The sequence below is a fragment of the Morone saxatilis genome, unplaced genomic scaffold (genome assembly GCF_004916995.1).
Source record: "Morone saxatilis isolate NCDOM2014 unplaced genomic scaffold, NCSU_SB_2.0 Contig12, whole genome shotgun sequence".
NCBI lineage: Eukaryota > Metazoa > Chordata > Actinopteri > Moronidae > Morone > Morone saxatilis.
Genome location: NW_023339674.1, coordinates 13689566 through 13707073, shown reverse-complemented (window position 1 = coordinate 13707073; position 17508 = coordinate 13689566). Strand labels below are relative to the sequence as shown.

Sequence of the window (17508 nt, the reverse complement as noted above, 5' to 3'; positions counted from 1 at the left end):
TGTTATGATTTGGCACTATACAAACAAAATGTAATTGAATTCAACATGTGAGGTCCGAAATTGCTGTTGAAGACAAATCTTGAATAAATGGTTTTAATGCCAAAATACAGCATAAGCATAGTGATTCACCAGCCAATGCTGGTTACAATGCTGACAGGCAACAAAGTACAACACTGAATCAATTTATGCAAATGTATCCTTTTTGGTTAAAACAAGAATGCTGAGGCTGCAACACATGGGGACTGTTACTAATTAGAGTAGCCTTCAGTAAAACTGCCTTATTATGGTGGTTATTTGAAGTGCAGAGAATCCCATTGGTGGTTGTTCTCTCAGCGAGAGAATAAAAAACAGACAACAGTCTCTGGAAGCTAACAACAATTGTACATTAAATCTCAGAGAGTAGTGCAAGTAAAAACACAACAAATGCAAAAATGTACCCCTTAATATTAATGCTTTAATAATTTAATAAAAGGTTTAGAATTTTATAATATTTACAGTGGAGCAGTTTATTTTCCCCATTTGCAAGAGTAAACCTTATTGTAATATGAAGCCAACAATAATTTCTAATTAAATAGGAGTTTAGAAACACAAACATTTATGTTTTGTGGTATATTTCAGTGTTTTATCTCCATCATTTTGTGTTTCCGCCATCTTGGTGGTATTTTGGACAGCACCATTTGCAACACTTACTTTCTATTCAAATTGTGCAGCCAGAGTCTTTGAGTTCTTGAACTTGACTCAACTACCTTAAAGCCAGGGTCTAAGGTAAAAAAACCCCACAAAGATTCTTATTTTTAGGTCTTTATACACTAATAAAAACATACCTATGAATAATATACATTGGACCTTCAAGGACAAAAATGGCTATATTGTACATTATGTTCACAAAGCCCTTAACTATCAATGTAAACATGATACAAGATCCATAACCAACCATGACTGTAACATAGCCATTTCTTCTGTTCTAGGGAAACAATGGATCTTTCCCTGACCCTTCATGTGCTTCTACTTCTCTGTTCCCTTAATGCTGTCATTTGGGCGTGTCCGGATGGATGCAAATGTCAAGGACTATCAATGCTCTGCAGTGGCCTCTCAGACTTCCCCACAACTGTGACCCCATCAACCACAAGCATCTACTTCTCCAATTGCAGTTTCTACTCTCTAAAACCAGAGGACTTGACTGATTTCTCTAATACCCTTAACATATTTTTGATTAAAGACACTGTTCTGAGGGAAGTGCTCCTTGGCACATTTGATTCCACTCCAAACATGGGTGCCTTAGGGTTCACTGGCACCGAACTACAAGATCTCCCTGAGTCCTTGTTCCAAAATCTTCCGGCCCTTAAGTCTCTAAATCTGAAGAGCAACAAACTCCTGGTCCTCCGTCCTAACTGGTTTTCTGTGCTGAGAGATCTGAAACTCCTTGACCTCAGTAAGAACCTTTTTACTTCTGTACCTGTGGAAACATTTCACCCTCTTGCTGAGCTGCAGGTCCTTTATCTCTCTGGAAACAATATCAGTCAACTATCTAAAGAAACATTCAAGGGTCTTTCTCAGCTGAAAACCTTACGGCTTAACAAAAACTCACTACACCAACTCCCTCCTGGCAGTTTGGATGACCTTGGAAACCTGGAGGAACTTTCCCTACATGACAATCTAATCACTCATCTCCCCCATGATCTGTTCTCCAAGACTTTGAAACTCCAGAAGCTATTCCTCTCACACAACAGGCTCACATCTCTTCCACAGGGGATCTTCTTAAACCTACCCTTACTTTCACAGATCTCCCTGTATGAAAACCAGCTGGAAACTCTGGCACCAGGGGTGTTTGGGCCTCTTGCCCTGCAGGAGTTGTGGCTATATGACAACAAGCTAAACCGTGTGGAAGATGACACATTCAAGAACCTGACTCAGTTGCGTCTCCTGGTGCTCAGTCGCAACCAAATTAGCTTTGTATCCACCAGGGCCTTTACAGGACTGGAGCAACTTGGAGAGGTATCACTTCACACGAATAGGCTCACAACCCTGCAAGCTGGGACTTTCCAAGGTCTGCCCAATCTGGTCAACATTTCCTTGGAGAACAATTTCATCAGCTCCCTCCCTTCAGGTTTTCTCCAGGGCGTGAGCCACCTTGGACAGATTGACCTGCGAAATAACTCCCTTCCCAACCTGCCACAGAAGAGTCTTGATGACCTCACTGTAGCTACTGAAGTACTCCTGCAGCAGAACCCCTGGAAGTGTGACAAGGATATTCTGCCACTTAGGGACTGGCTGACAAAGCATCCAACCAAGGCCAACCAAACACTTGTGGTCTGTGAAACACCTTTCAGTCTGAATGGTGAAGCAATTGCTCTGCTGACAGATGAGAACTTGATGCCTCTCAGCTCCACTGAGGAGCCTGTGTTGACCTCAACAGAGAAGAGGAGAAAACCCCATACCCCTCCAACCAGACGTAGCACTCCCTCACCTGCTGTCAAGACCACCCCCACCACAAAGCATGAGGAGGTCACCAGTGGTGGACAAGGGGAGAAGGAAACGGTTTCCAATAACACTTCAATCATCCTCATCATCATCGCAGTAGTGTCCACTGCCATCATCAGCACTGTCATCATTGGCTGTGTGTGCTGGAGGAGAAACAAGAGAGGCAGGGGAAACATACGCAGCAGAAACAAGAACTCTGTGCTGTAGACTCGACTACCCAACATCCCAGCAACCCAAGAACTTTAAAGCCAAGTGAAACTGCTCACTAAATACTGTGGTTTATTTGGAAAATGTGGAGCCTAGAGTTGATTTTAGAGCCTCAAAGGCAACAGAAATAACCACTCCAGCTCCATTCAGATGTACCGGCTAGAACAAGTAAACTTTTGAAATCATTAGCTTTCAAATTCAATGATAAAATTTAGACAGTATTCATTTCCTATGTACTGTAAAAACAGACATCATATGTATTAACTGTAAAAACACCCACCTTGCCATTTTGTGGAGAACCGGGACATTTTTGTGAATGTAACCTCAGATACACTGAAATAGTGTTTCACAGTTTTCTAGTAAAGTTAAGAGTGCATTCAGTATTTTCTGCAAATTATTTTCCATTTTTCAGTTCAATAATTGCAGTTTGACAATGGCTTTTTGTGCTAACATCAATACATTTAGGAGATGGCATGAAAACACAGCATTGTGACTCCACTGTAACACAGTTCATCCTATGGTTTCCACATTTACAACTCAAAATGCTACTACTCATTCAATAAAGGCACTACTTTTAGTGGGAGCAATCTTTCATTGTATGACTCACTTACAGAACAAAGTGGTATTAGATGCAAACCTCCATCTACTTGAATGTGATAGCAAGTTATCTTGGCTATCATATGTACAGGAGAATATAACCTAAATAAAAATAGACGGTATCATTACACGTGTACATGAAAAAAAAATACATCAACACATCTAAAAGTATTGATATTTTGATATTTATACATCATGTTATGGCCTTTGATGTTCCTCCTGTGATCACTAAATAGCCAATAGGGAGTAGACAGAATGTTTAATCACCAGTATGTTTCTGATTATGTTGATTTTGCCAATTCAGTTTACAGAAGAACAAAACCACTGAGTAAATTTAAAAGTGGTCATGGTGAAGGAGGAACAGCATGATACTGTACCACAAATGTTTGGGTTGCATTCACAGCAATCTATATTTTTGTGAGGCAAAACTTTATTCTTTGTTATAAACACAGATTAATGGAGTGATGATGTATATTTACCACTGGTAGGAACTTCAGCTTTATCTAACCTATGTCTACTACATCTCTTGATTAAATTGGTTATATACAGTATAAAATACTGCCATCTAATGGAAGGAAGACAGAATATGTTTGAAACCTTTGGCAAAAATCCAAAAATCCCACCCTTGTACTTTGCCTGCAATTACAGATACCAGACAAAACAAATGAATCATGTATGTTGTAATGTATGTCTAATTGTCCCCTAACAATAACAAAGTTCTAGTAAGAAAGAAAACATAATCAACAAACTGGAGATAGAGGTCAAATGGAGTTGGTGTCTGCTTTTCTAGTTGTAGGAACATGTATATTTTCAAAATAACAAAATGTTTACATACCATAGAGCATGTTAACATTTAGAGTATGTGCATACATTTTCAAGCTTTTAAAATAACATCTGTTGCTTTCATTACTGTCCAAGGTGGAGAACATAACATACCTAACACATTGGATGTTAGGTACTGCAGTCTTAGAGTCAGTGGTGATCATCCATAAAATTTAAAATTTAAATTCAGTTTATTTGTATGTATTGATAACAGACATTGTTTTAAAAATTATATTAATTTAGAGTATTCCGAATATTGAAAACAAAGAGTTTGTGAATTCTGTTAAAATGTCAGTGATCATAAGAAATAAGAAAAATATATCAGTTTGGTAATCTCACGAGCAATGGAGTAAGTGGCTGGAATTAAAAAAAAAACGTCCGTCCTTCCTCTTATCTCAAGCTGCAGAAGTGTGTTATACCACTCCCCACATGCGATGCAACACACAAAGCCTGCTGGCCAACATTGATACATAAGATAACTAATGAGACTCAGCTTGTTTGTGTCTCCTCATTGCTGCAACAACCTTTTTCATACTGGGACAAGAAATAAGAAGGTAGGCAAATTTGTTTTTTAAATTTGACAGTAACAGCACATAGATTTAATGATAACTTTGTATGATGTCACTGATACTTTTGATCACGGATCATTATTGCAAAAAACAACAACATAGGGTTAAAATTAAATCTACTCAATTTTATAAATTATACATTGTTGCCTTTTTTTCTTTTTTAGTGAATAAACATGTCAAGAGGAGAAATCATCTTTCTTTTTCTGTGTTTACTGTTTGAATCTTCATCGACTCAAAGCAAGCAATGTGAAAAGGAGACAGACTGCCAGATTGTTTTCCGGTCTGCCACAGAAATCCCACAAACCCTGAGACCAGGCGTGACAGAGGTTTTTTTTCTGGATAGCCAAATTAAAACAATCCCTAAAGCAGCCTTTCTAGAAAACCCCCAGCTTGAAAAGGTGGAATTCTTGAACACTGATACGACATCTATTGAGCCGGGAGCTTTTAAAGGTTTGGTAGACCTCAAGGATATTGAGATCTCCAACAGTCCACTAACGTCAATCCCAGTGGGAGTATTTAAAGACCTCAGCAACTTGGAGAGGCTTAGACTAAAGCTAAACAAGCTCCGCAGTCTAGAGAAAGGCTTATTTGATGGCCTTGAAAAAGTAAGAGAGCTCCAGTTAAATGGGAACGAGATTGAATTGATTGAAGGCGGGTCCTTTGATGGTGTTGAAAACCTTGTACTCCTCCATTTAGGTAAAAACAATCTCTCTGCTGTATATACCGACTGGTTCTCAAAGCTAAACAAACTGGAGATATTACGACTTTACGAGAATCAGCTAACCACAATTCCTGAAGATATTTTTCAGAATTTGCCAAATTTGAAGGAAATTGGCTTGCATGGAAACAAAATAGCAGAATTACCACCAAATCTATTACCACATAAAGACAAACTAAAGAAGCTTTATTTGGATAGTAATCTTCTGACTAGTTTACCTCAAGAATTTTTTGTTGGCTTCCCTCAGCTTAGTTCACTGACGCTACAGAAGAATAAACTAAGCACTCTACCACCAGTGCTTTTTGGAGCAATGCCTAAATTGACTGAGTTAAGTCTCAGTCAAAACAATCTCAACACTCTTCCTGAAGGAATAGTCAGCCCTCTGAAGAAACTCAAGAAGCTAGATCTGTCTAAAAATCACTTTGTCACCGTGCATGCTGAGTACTTTGAAGGCCTTGAGAAGCTTACAGAGCTGAATCTACTGAACAACAAGATAAATTCGCTGGATGCAAATGTGTTTGCAAAGCTACCATCACTGACCACACTCAAGCTAGCTTACAACAACCTCCAGACGCTTCCTGAAGATATTTTTCAGCATTTAGTAAAACTCCAAAAACTTTACCTCAGTGACAACCCATGGCACTGTGACTGCAATCTGATACATCTTCACCTCTGGTTGAAGGCGACCTCTGTCAAGATTATGAATCCTGTGGTTTGTGAGTATCCAGAAGATCTAAAAGGGAAGGAAATCCAATCATTAACAGAGGATCAATTTATTTGCCCCACTCTTCCCTCCACAACCACTCTCACCACCACAACTACCACGACACTCCCAACTACAGAACCAACAACCACAATACTTACTACCACAACACCAACAACCACTTTGCCAACCACCACCACAATAATACCAACAACCACTGCTTTGCCAACAACCACACCCACAACAACAGTAACTACAACTGTACCCACGACCACTATAACAACAACAGCACCTACCACAACTATAGCAACAACTGTACCCCCAACAACTATCAGCCAAGACTCGACCCACACAACTATAGCACAGGACTCGTACCAACGACAACTCTCACAACGACTACACCCACCACAACTATAGCAACAACTGCACCCACAACAACCATAGCAACAACTGTACCCACAACAACTATAACAACAAGGGCACCCACAACAACTATAACAACAACTGCACCCACAACAACAATAGCAACAACTGCACCCACGACCATTATAACAACAACTGTACCCACAACAACAATAGCAACAACTGCACCCACGACCATTATAGAAACAACTGTACCCACAACCACTATAACAACAACTGTACCCACCACAACTATAACAACAACTACACCTACAACCACTATTGCAACAACTGCGCCTACAACCACCATATCAACAACTGCACCTACCACCACTATAACAACATCTCTACCCACGACCACCACCACAACAAGAAGTACGCCTATGCCCACTACAACAACTCCATCTACAACAACTATGACACCTCCTTCACAAACCACTCCAATGATCTTCATCGTTCATCCCAAGGAGCCAGCCACTCAGGAGCGATCATCTTCCTACAAAAACAAACTTCAGCGGTGCAAATATCAGATGATGATCTACACCTCACTGCTGGTGGTGTTGATCACCTGCACACTGGCACTGGCTAAGTTTATCCTGTCTCTTTACTGCCTGCTGCAGCACAGGGAGAGGATGTACTACAGAGTCAAACTCACCCACTTCTCCTACAGGAGAGAGGTCACCCTCAGGCCACTACTTGAGGCAGAGACTCATGGACTTTAAATAACAACAGCACTTTAGAAATGACCACTTGTTTGATGTCAGTGATGGTAAATGAGCAGATTAGCAGCCACATGACCTGTCAAAGCACCCTGACCTTCAACCAGCAATGCAGAATATTTGTCTCCCCCTCTGGCAGGGAGAGTAATTTCACACAAAACATAAAAGAATTTGTTTCACCACAGTGTAATACACAATGAGTGCTCAATACAAACCCTACAGTAATAGCAACTTTAATAAAAATTGTAATAAAATATTCATTAAGTAATGCTATACATTACTATTATTATTATGCTACTGATGACATGCTTTGGCAAGTTGTACATACACTAGAAATGTCTCATCTGCAAATTCTTTTGCTGTAAAGGATTTCTGAAATGCATAATAATGTGTTAAAAACATAACACACTGTACAATGATTAAACATCCTTTTTCCTGGACATCAGTTTGTCTTATGACTGAAATCAAGCACTTGTAGATACACTCTTACAGCAGGGGGAGCCAGAAATCAAAGAGACTTCATTCTCTCTTTCATTCACGAAAACAAGAAGAAACTTTATCTAACACAGTCTAGAATTGGCAAACATGTACAACATAGACACCATTTTTTTTATTAAAGTAACAATCTTATGATGTTACTTGCTAAAAACAGAAACTATTGCATTATTTCCACAAGGTCAAAATGTATCTTTACAGCAAAAGAAATTAATCCCTCAGGTCATAAATTTGTGAAGTGGCAGAGTGGAAAACACTGAGTGGGGATTTGGGACTGGGATTTGTGTTTGGTAGGATAGTCTGCCTGATAACTAAAGGTTAAATGCATTAATTAGGCCTTTTATTAGACAGTAACACAGGAACAGAGCAGTGGGCCAGATTCATTAACCTGCTCTGAGTGAACATGTGTCTGCGTTTGTGTATGTGTGTGTGAGAGATAATAACAGAATGAAAAACTAAAATGTATCTAAGTAGAAACTGTTTGCCTTTAAAATATGTTAAAGCAAAATAATGGCTCAGACGCAGATAAACAATACTTGTAAGTGCCAACTTTAATTTTAGGGTTTTTACATATACCCTATCTCCCCACACTGTCTACACCTCAGACTGCTATAAAACTCAAAGCCAGCACTTTAACCTTGTAGTTACTGAACAGAGCCGAAACAATAAAAAAAATAACACAGTCCTAACACTAATACAGTTCACAGTATTTTGGGTTATTATTATTTGGGTTTTAATCATGTTAGTTGGTCATATTGTGGCCGAGTAGGGTTCCCTCTCAGAGGAACTCTAAAATTTTAGTTCTTCAATATATTTCTATTAGACTCTCAGGCCAAAGCATCTGTACAGTGATACACTATGTTTGTATTTCCATTTGAGAGAGTGTCATCAAACCTACAGACAATAACACTTACAGTCTGACCATTTTTGCCCCTAAAATGGACTGAAATGACAGAGGAACAGAGGGAACACTATAAGACAAAATGTCAAAAACAATATTGCCAGTCGTCACATTTCTGAAGTGATATTTCTTATCACTTGTGTGTCATGTTCAGAACATGTACAGGTGAGTACAAACCTCTGCTCTCAGAGGACACAATACGTCTTGGTCCATTTAGTTTGGTTTCAAAGTTTATGATATCATGCCTACTGAACCAATAAACTATAATCTTCTGGACATTTAGTTTATGTTTCTCATCTGTGCCTTTTACAATTTATTGTTGTTTGTTGTAAATCAACTTTTTTATCTCTGCAAAAAAGAAACTCAGCAATGTGGAGATGTAGAGATATTAATCTCTTCCACTAGAGGGCACTTATGTATTGGATAAAACAAGACTACAGAAAAAGATTCATTTGACTGTTTCACTTCTTAAAATGTTCTCAGCTGTGCTTCTCCCCTCAGTCAAACTGCTGTATTGAATTACACAGTAGGTTCCTGTTGAATTCACGAGACACAGACAAGAGAATCTCGTTTCAAGTGAAATAAAATATGTGTTTATATTTAATCAGATGGGATCTAAACTGAGAATACTCCAGGCACGGCAACTTACATAAATCCCTTTGGAGGAGTCATCTGTGAAGGAAAAAAATGTTATGAAGTTGTGCCAGACAGCGAGAATAGTGAATGAAGAGACTGAATGAGGGTAACATAACTTTGCTTTATCAGATTTAGCTCAGGGCTATATGGAGAAACACACACACACACAGATAGAGAGATATGACTCGATTACATCAGATATAGGCCTTCTGATGCTGTAGAAGGGAAATGATAAATAAGCAACTGTATCAGAAAGGACAGAATTTAAACCAACATTAAATGCATTTGTGATTGGTCAAGTTGACAATCAAAAAATCAAACCTGCCATAAATCAACAGGCAAACAGATGTCTGGCTGATGAACACCAACATGCTACTCAACTGAAAGATGCAGAGAAGCCCAAAGAGTTGTGTTGCTAAATATTTCATCCCACTTTGAAGTGTTATGTACGGTTAGCTTTTGTTAAGTCCTTTCCTGTGATGTTGCATCACAAAGCTATTCTCGTCTCCACATGAAGCAAGCAGTATGATGTCTTTATTATTTATCCAGATTTGAGTGACTGGTCTATTTTAGTCCACTCTATATTTCCCTGTGTCTCTGTGATTGCAAATAAAGCATTTGCAGTTTTGGGGACTGTCTGAAAGGGCAAGAAAAGACACAGTTGAAATCATCCAGTCCACTACACTGCCAGGAAGAAAATTTTGAATACTGAAAGTTTATTGATTTATTCATTTATTGGCCTAAAAGAAGTCAGATTTAAATAATGTACTCTCATAAATACATACCATTTTTATGTGTTTAATTGTAAACTCCCTGCAGGTTGCTAATGTGACGACCCACACCTTATCTTCCTGTTCCTGGTCCTACTAAACCTCCCAAATTCACAATAAAGATAAAAAGATAGGGAGGGCATTCATGGTAGCTACTGTCCTGCATCACACTGTAATTTGCAGTTTCAGCAACTGAATGTAGTGTTTTTTTGTTTTTATATGTAGCTTTGAAAACATTAAATTAATGGAAAATTAAGTATTGTCGATGCATCCTATCAACAACCAATATGCAAGCAGTTCAATTCTCATGCTGTGAATCTTCCAAATGCTTTCAATGTAACAGTTTTGCATCAGTTATGTAGGAAAAGACTTATTAGTTAAACTTCAGTGTCAGGTCTGGACTTTCTGGTCAACCCCAAACTGGTTTCAGTTTAATGTCTCTCATGTATCAGGTTCAGAACATGTTCTGTCACCATGCGGGATCTCACAAGGATCAGTTCTCAGCTTCATCCTCTTTTTCCATTTGGCCATGCTATTAAAATGTATGGGAATTTATCTCATTATTATCATCAGACTCAACTGTACTTAATACCACTCATTGTTCCTCTGTTGCCTGTGCACTGATTAGGTTAAGATGAGTACAACGTCCTTCTACACAGCAGAAACTATGCTGCTCTTTGCTGCTCACAGCTCATGTTCACACTAAGGCAGAACCTGTGATGATGGGTCATCAGACAATGCTTATTTTAAGGGTCATAAGCCAAAAAGTATAGGAGGCACTGATGTACAGTAAGTGTTCTGAGGTTTTGGTATATTCTGAATAGTTCTTGTAGATGAGTTTAAAAACCATTACATCCTCATGAAGTTTTGTTAAAAAGTAAAAAAGTTAAAAAAAGGAGGATAATTTCTTTCACTTTTCACAGTGTCTGTTATCGTCTCCTTCACTTCCATTTTCCCACATTGTCAAAATTCCAACATTCACAATTCTGACACCACTATATCTGACAAATGATATTGTGTAGAAATGTAACTCTTTTCATTCACACCGCCATAAATATCATTCCAAAGTATCTCTCCTTACAGAACTAGTTTTAGTGTGTTGGCAGCTGTGCATTCAAAACTATGTATCTGACTCTCCAGTGCATCCATCAAAATGTCCTATTTCACTTCTGGGAACTTCAACAACAACCATTCATGATCTCGGGTCATGCAACAAACCAAACCCACAGGACAAAGCTGTTAGATGTACTGTTTTGTTCATTTTTAATAAAACAATTCTTGGAGCATGTTAAGATTTACTCCAAATTATACAAAATACAACTTATTATTACATCATAGTGAGCCTGACATTTAAAAGCAAACCACACAATTTACTAATAAATGGGCCAACAACAGCTAACATCAAAAGATCAGTTATATCTAACAAGGTATAGGTGACCTTACCATGAGGCAATGTGACTATAATGACTGGCTGGAGCTATTTGCTGACTATAGAGTTGTATGCCCTGCTCTGAAGGTTATCGAGGTCTAAATGTTTCTAAAGGAGTGCAGTTGAGCCTCTGCTACATGGGCTTACATTAGATAATAATCAGCTGGCCCTCTTTTATTCTCAGAAACATACAATGAAGTAGATGTCAAAGCATAGTAAACACCTTGAAAGTTTGCATGGTTGTTTTGGGGGTCAAACTTCTACTGAATTTTATAATAGCCCCCGTCACACCAGTCTTTAAGCTCATCATTGGTGGACTATGCCCAGATGATTTAAAATACGTAGGGATGTGCAGCAGAAATCCTGAGTGTTAAAATAATACAGTGTCAGTAGCCAAATTAAGAAACTAAAAGTTGATATAATAACTCACATTTATCTTCCTTTAGTGACCCTGTCTATTGCAACACAGGTCTACCATAACAAAACATATGCTCACTTTGACTTCCCACTTTGAAATTCAATGGCTTTACAGTTTACAGTTTTAGATGAGCTAAATGATCCTCTTCCAGAAGCAGAAGAACTTGTCATATCCCTTGAAGCCTCTGCTTTTAGGGAAGGATAAGCCTGCAAGTCCTTCTAATGAGCCTGAAACGGAGCTGAGGAGGTAATTGCGTGTGAAAAGGGCAATGTGCTGAAGAACATAAGAGGCCATAAAATGAGGAGGAGCCCATTACAGCCAAACTAAGACATTTCAACTGGAAAATAGTTTGCAGTAAGCAGGCGGATTTTTAGCTGGGATGGTACAGCTGATTACCTGGGGTTAATGACCAACAGAGGCCTATTATAGAGAATATGTGGAACATACGATTGAGATGCGGCTGACTGATTTTTGAGCACTCTACCTCCCATTCTTCTGAAGTCATAAGAAAAGCTGAGAGTAAGCTCTTGGGGGAGATTAAATTCTTGCTCAACTTGGCTACAGAATAGAAATCTTCATTCCAGACCCACCATTGTACCACATAAAGTTACCAAGGAAAATACATTTCTGATATGAAGCCAATTCACAGCCCCTTTTGAAACTGTTGTCAAAAGTCATCCTGGGCAATTACCAAGCAATCGAGGACCAGTCGGGTTGAGGGAAATTTCAACAAAGCATCAAGTAATGAAAATATCTCATAACAAGACACTCCAATCACATTTTAATGACATACTGTAAGCCCCATATAATGATACTTTTAACAGTCTGAAGTATGAGTGGTGGGATCAACATTTTTCACTTTGAGACTGTATTTACTTTGTTTTTCTCCAATTGGTATTCTTACAAGACTGAAGTGGGCAGAACTTAGTTGGAAGACAGTGATACATTTTAAGTCACAGTCGCAATAGAGTTTTGGGGTGTAAAGGGATCATTGTGTAGGATTTAGTGGCATCTAGCAGTGAAGTTGCAGATTGCAGCTAACTGACCACTGCTCGTGTCTGTATTTAAAGATATGGGAATGACAATGGGCTGTTAAGTGTGTAGAAGAAACTACAATGGCCTCAAAATTCACAGCCAGTGTTTGGTTTGTCTGTTCTGTAAAAATATAAAACATGGTGAACTTCATTAAAGGCGACCTAACATGTAAATGAAAACAGCTCATTCTAAGGTAAAGAAAATACAACAATTCCTATATTAAGGTGATTATACACTAATGAAAACATACCTATGATTATTATATTCCACTTCTGCCTATTGATTGTCTTAATTTTTTTTTTAGCTTTTTTAGTAATGAATATCAAATGTTAAAGAGAAATACTTAAGATTTGAAATAGGGATTTCAAGGGCTTTCTTATTTTGGATTTATTTTTTTTACTGTTACTGCATATTTTTGCAGATGAATTGTGCTATTATTCCTGCCTTAAACTTTTAATGACTGACACATAGACTGACAAACGTCTTCTCTTGGCTCAGTGGACTCAGCTCTACAGCTGCCCTCCAGCCTCTAGAAACCTCCTCATGGGGCATCTGCTAGTTGCTGTTGCGAACACACATAAAATGTCAGCAGACAGAGAAAAGCAATACATTTTTAGTTTTTACATACTTTGCCATTTAAATGCGCTAAAAGCACAAATGAGATCAAATAAAAAAATAACAAAATTCAGGACAATTATTTGAGCCGCAAATTATTATTGTTCCCTCAACATCTCTATAAGCCCCAGTGTTCATGTATACAGTGGGAACAAAGACAGCCTGGAACAAACTGTCCAGCCGTGAGGTCCATCAGATATTTTAGATTACTACCTCCCTGATGTTGGCAACATTTAAATTTGATCTGTAAGGGCTTAATTTGCATACAGGCACACTGTGTCATATTTCATGGAGACATGGAACATCTGCCACCCCTTAAATCACTTCCTGGTGTCTTGGTTAGACTTTTAATACTCTACTCTACTACTATTTTTACTATCTATCCATAAAAGAATATATAAAAATGTATATAAAAGAAAATGAAAACAATTGGTTTATTTAATTATTTAAATATAAATCCTTTGTTTGCCTTTTTCATTTTTCAGTTTAGGCAAATTGTCTACCAATATTAAAATAGAAAATAGAAACACTCTGAATTTGTGTATTTCAGTATTATGTTGTCACCCAACCGTTCACACTTATTCCTTAACCCCTAGCTCCAACTGTGATATATACACCACCACTTGCCATTTAATCCTAATCCTAAATTTTACATTAACTTCATGTCAGAAATTAGTGAGGGCCAGCAAACTGTTAGCACTTGCAAAACAGCTTCCTCATCCTTGTACTGTATTGTTTTAAGGGCAAATATAGAGGAAGAGCGCATATGCACAAGCAGTCTCACACAGGCAGACAGTGCTGAGGGGCAGCCCTGGCCTCTGGCACTGGAAAACACAGCCGCCTTGGCTCTGGTGTCTCACGCATCGGCTCCCACAACCCAACCTCCCACCCGAAGAGTATCCAGCATTGCCAGCTGAGTCCAATCTCTGCCTGCCAGCTGCACCCCCCAGGCAGGCTGCAGCAACATGGAGCTAGGGTCACCATGACACCTTCTCTCTCACTGCTAAAAATGGAAACTGTCAGGTACTGAAACTTGTCATGCTACATGGTGGCACAGTGGACACAGAGCATACTAAATATTTTCAACAATCAAACAAATGGTTTAGTTCTTCAGGGAATTAATAAATTATTAAATAACGTCCACAGATAGGAATAAAGTAGGAGGTACATTTTCTGTGGCATAATCTTTAACCTCTAACCAGTGCATGAAAGCTTATATATACCTAGTATAATGTTGACCTAACCCTAAACAATATCTAAGTTTAGGGTTAGGTTTAGCCTGTTAGAATGTCTACTAATTGCAAATTAGCATTAAAACAAAGTACAGCTGAGACTGGTGGGAGGGTAGTTTTGCAAGCAATTAGTTTCATCAAAGGTATTGGCTCCAGAGCCGCATGTGGCTTCTAGTCTTGTCTAGTCTAGTCTCCCTAGTTAGACAAGCTATGGATTCCAAATCCAAAAAAAAGAAAGTCTCACAGGAAAATAGAGACTGTAATTGTGTGTGGACAGATTTGTGCCGTTTATCACGCTTTAACCGGTGTGCTTGATCTGCTGTGAGAAATTAGAATTATAAGGCTCAAATGTGTTTTGCAGCTCCAGACAGATTTTCACTCTTTATTTTTTGGCCAATAATGGCTCTTTTGAAAGTAAAGGTTGCTCACCGCTGCACTAGATGAAAAGTGAAGAGGTCACAACATTATAGTTCATCCTGAGGTGGACAGGAATGTTGAAATATTTCAGTCTGGACCAAAGACATAGACTGACCTACTGACCAACAGACCAACATTTTCATCCCTAGAACCATGCTGCTAGCAAAAAAAAAGGTGTGCAGAGTGCAGAATACAAAATACCATATAAAGGCTGCATATGACACATCACCTAAATTCTCACTGAGAAACTAAAGAATTAGCATAGGAAGGGTTAAGGAAAAAAATCTATATTGAAAATTGGATCAATCAGGCATGATTATTGTAAATATTGGCAACAGACTATTTCTGTCTGTTACTGTTTCACAAATATATCACCATTAATATGTAAAACTAATTATGGGTGATGAAATGTGAAATAAGATTACACTTTTCCTTATTAATGCATGAGATAAAGTCTTCCCACTATTGTCTCTCCTGATATCAACTAACTTTGTTGGGCAATAGCAGCCCAAACATTCCCAAATAATAATAGATAAGAATGCAAAACAGCTAATGTGTCTTGTACGGTTACATTTTACAACCTACAACTACAGTGATCTCAGCATTAGTAACCACATTACACATTAACTCTGGAGAAAATCTAGAAAAAAACCAAGTGAAAAATGTTTAAGTGCCTGAGCTGATGAGAAGATGAATCTTGGATGATACTTTGAATAACGATGCCAACGACCCAGCTGCCAAAACAAGAAGAAATAATGGCTTTAAATAATGACTTGTCAGGATTTGTATGAGGAAACGAGACAGAAATAACTCTGCTTGGAAAAAAAAGGCATGACTATTTTTACCCTGTCCTCTTCTCTTTCGTCTAATTTTAGTTAAGAATTACTCTTGTTGGCTGCCCAGGCGGAGGTCTCATCCATCTGCACAAGGGTGTTGCAAATATTACAGGAACAATTTTGCGAGTGATGAAAATCTCCGACATCCACATTCAAACACCTGGATTCACACAATGCTTAGTTCTCAAAGTCACATCATTTTGTTCGTTTCGAGGTCAATTTGAGTCACTACATTAGAGAGAAGTTTGAGATATTTTGGGATCTTTTGGACTATGATGTCATTCTAAAACACAACAGTGATAATGGTGTCATTGACTTAATGAGATGTTTCACCTTTGTTATACCCCAAGAAGATGGTGAAGCATTAGCCCAGCGTACAGGACACAAGAGAACACTTTGCCATTCAACTTCCAGATTCATGGGCATAGCATTTGGCTCTTAATTGGCCATTTGCAATTAAAGTGATTATTTCTCCTCTGTTCTCCTACCCCACAGGACTGCTTTGTGGGTCAAAACCAGAGTAAAGGTTTGGGGTTTAATTAAAAGAAAATTAAGTATACTGCAGTTTTCAACGTGACCTATAGATATGCAGCCATCCAGCAATTCTATATCAAATAGTGCTAAGATTGACTGAAAGAGTCATTCCATACTGTGCTGCACTCGCACTGAAAGTCACTCACTTTTGACAAAATAAGCAACTTAAAGATAAAGAGAGCAATCAGGGGCCAAACGGGGACAAACACACAGTCGAGGGGCTGCTGGTATACAAATGTTATGCAATGAAAAGAATTGCATGCATTTTTCAATTTTGTATATACTTTATGTTTTGTTGTGTTGTTTGTTCTGCATTGCATGTGGATGTAACAAAATTACTCTTTCCCTGTCTGCAAAGATAAAATGATTCAACCAATGCTGAAATAAGTCATTATTATGTGCTTAAGGACCTCTGACCAAGAAATAGTGAAACAGCATTGCATGAAAAATTCAGCAGCATTCAGCTGTACTTGTATAAACTGCTGGATAGTTTAATTTATAACAAAACATATTTTATAAGGTCTTAATATGGTTTATGTGCAAAAAAATCTTAATTTGTAAAGTTACTAATGCTTTTAAATAATTGTTTTCCCTCTAAAATGTGGTGAAGCAAGCTACAATTTAATGCACACTAATAATAATGTGTTTGTGCATTTACAACAAAAAAAACTCTTTTGGCTCTTTTACAATGTGAAAGGCCTTATAGCACAACTTCTGTGTTTAAGAAAAAAGACTAACACTTTATCATAATTTATAATAAAAATGCCACTGCCACACGTCAAAACTTTTATTTACATACACATTTATAATAAACCAACAAAACAATATACATTGTATCCTTGATTCCTTTCCTTGTGTCCTCTCCTCACGTCTTGTTTCCCCCCCTCCTAAGATGCCAGCAGAGGAAGCAAGGAAAAGAAACAAGGAGAGAGAAGTTGAGGCAACAGGTATTTAACAAAATGAGACATCCTT

The 17508-nt window shown here is 38.1% G+C and overlaps 2 protein-coding genes across 2 annotated transcripts in view; both read left to right on the top strand.

Moving 5' to 3' along the window:
- The window catches only part of LOC118322056, an 11332-nt gene extending 8067 nt beyond the window's left edge, over positions 1-3265 (top strand). The window contains exon 3 of the mRNA XM_035653637.1: positions 969-3265. Coding sequence (XP_035509530.1) covers positions 969-2688 — 1720 coding nt within the window. The 3' untranslated portion in view covers positions 2689-3265. The remainder of the gene's footprint in view (positions 1-968) is intronic.
- A 652-nt stretch (positions 3266-3917) lies between these two features.
- LOC118321752 (carboxypeptidase N subunit 2) lies at positions 3918-7658 on the top strand. The gene is made up of 3 exons (XM_035653229.1): positions 3918-4661; positions 4841-6426; positions 6486-7658. Exons 2-3 carry the CDS (start codon positions 4850-4852, stop codon positions 7219-7221), a joined length of 2313 nt encoding a protein of 770 aa, XP_035509122.1. The 5' UTR covers positions 3918-4661; positions 4841-4849; the 3' UTR covers positions 7222-7658.
- The last annotated feature ends 9850 nt before the right edge of the window (positions 7659-17508 follow it).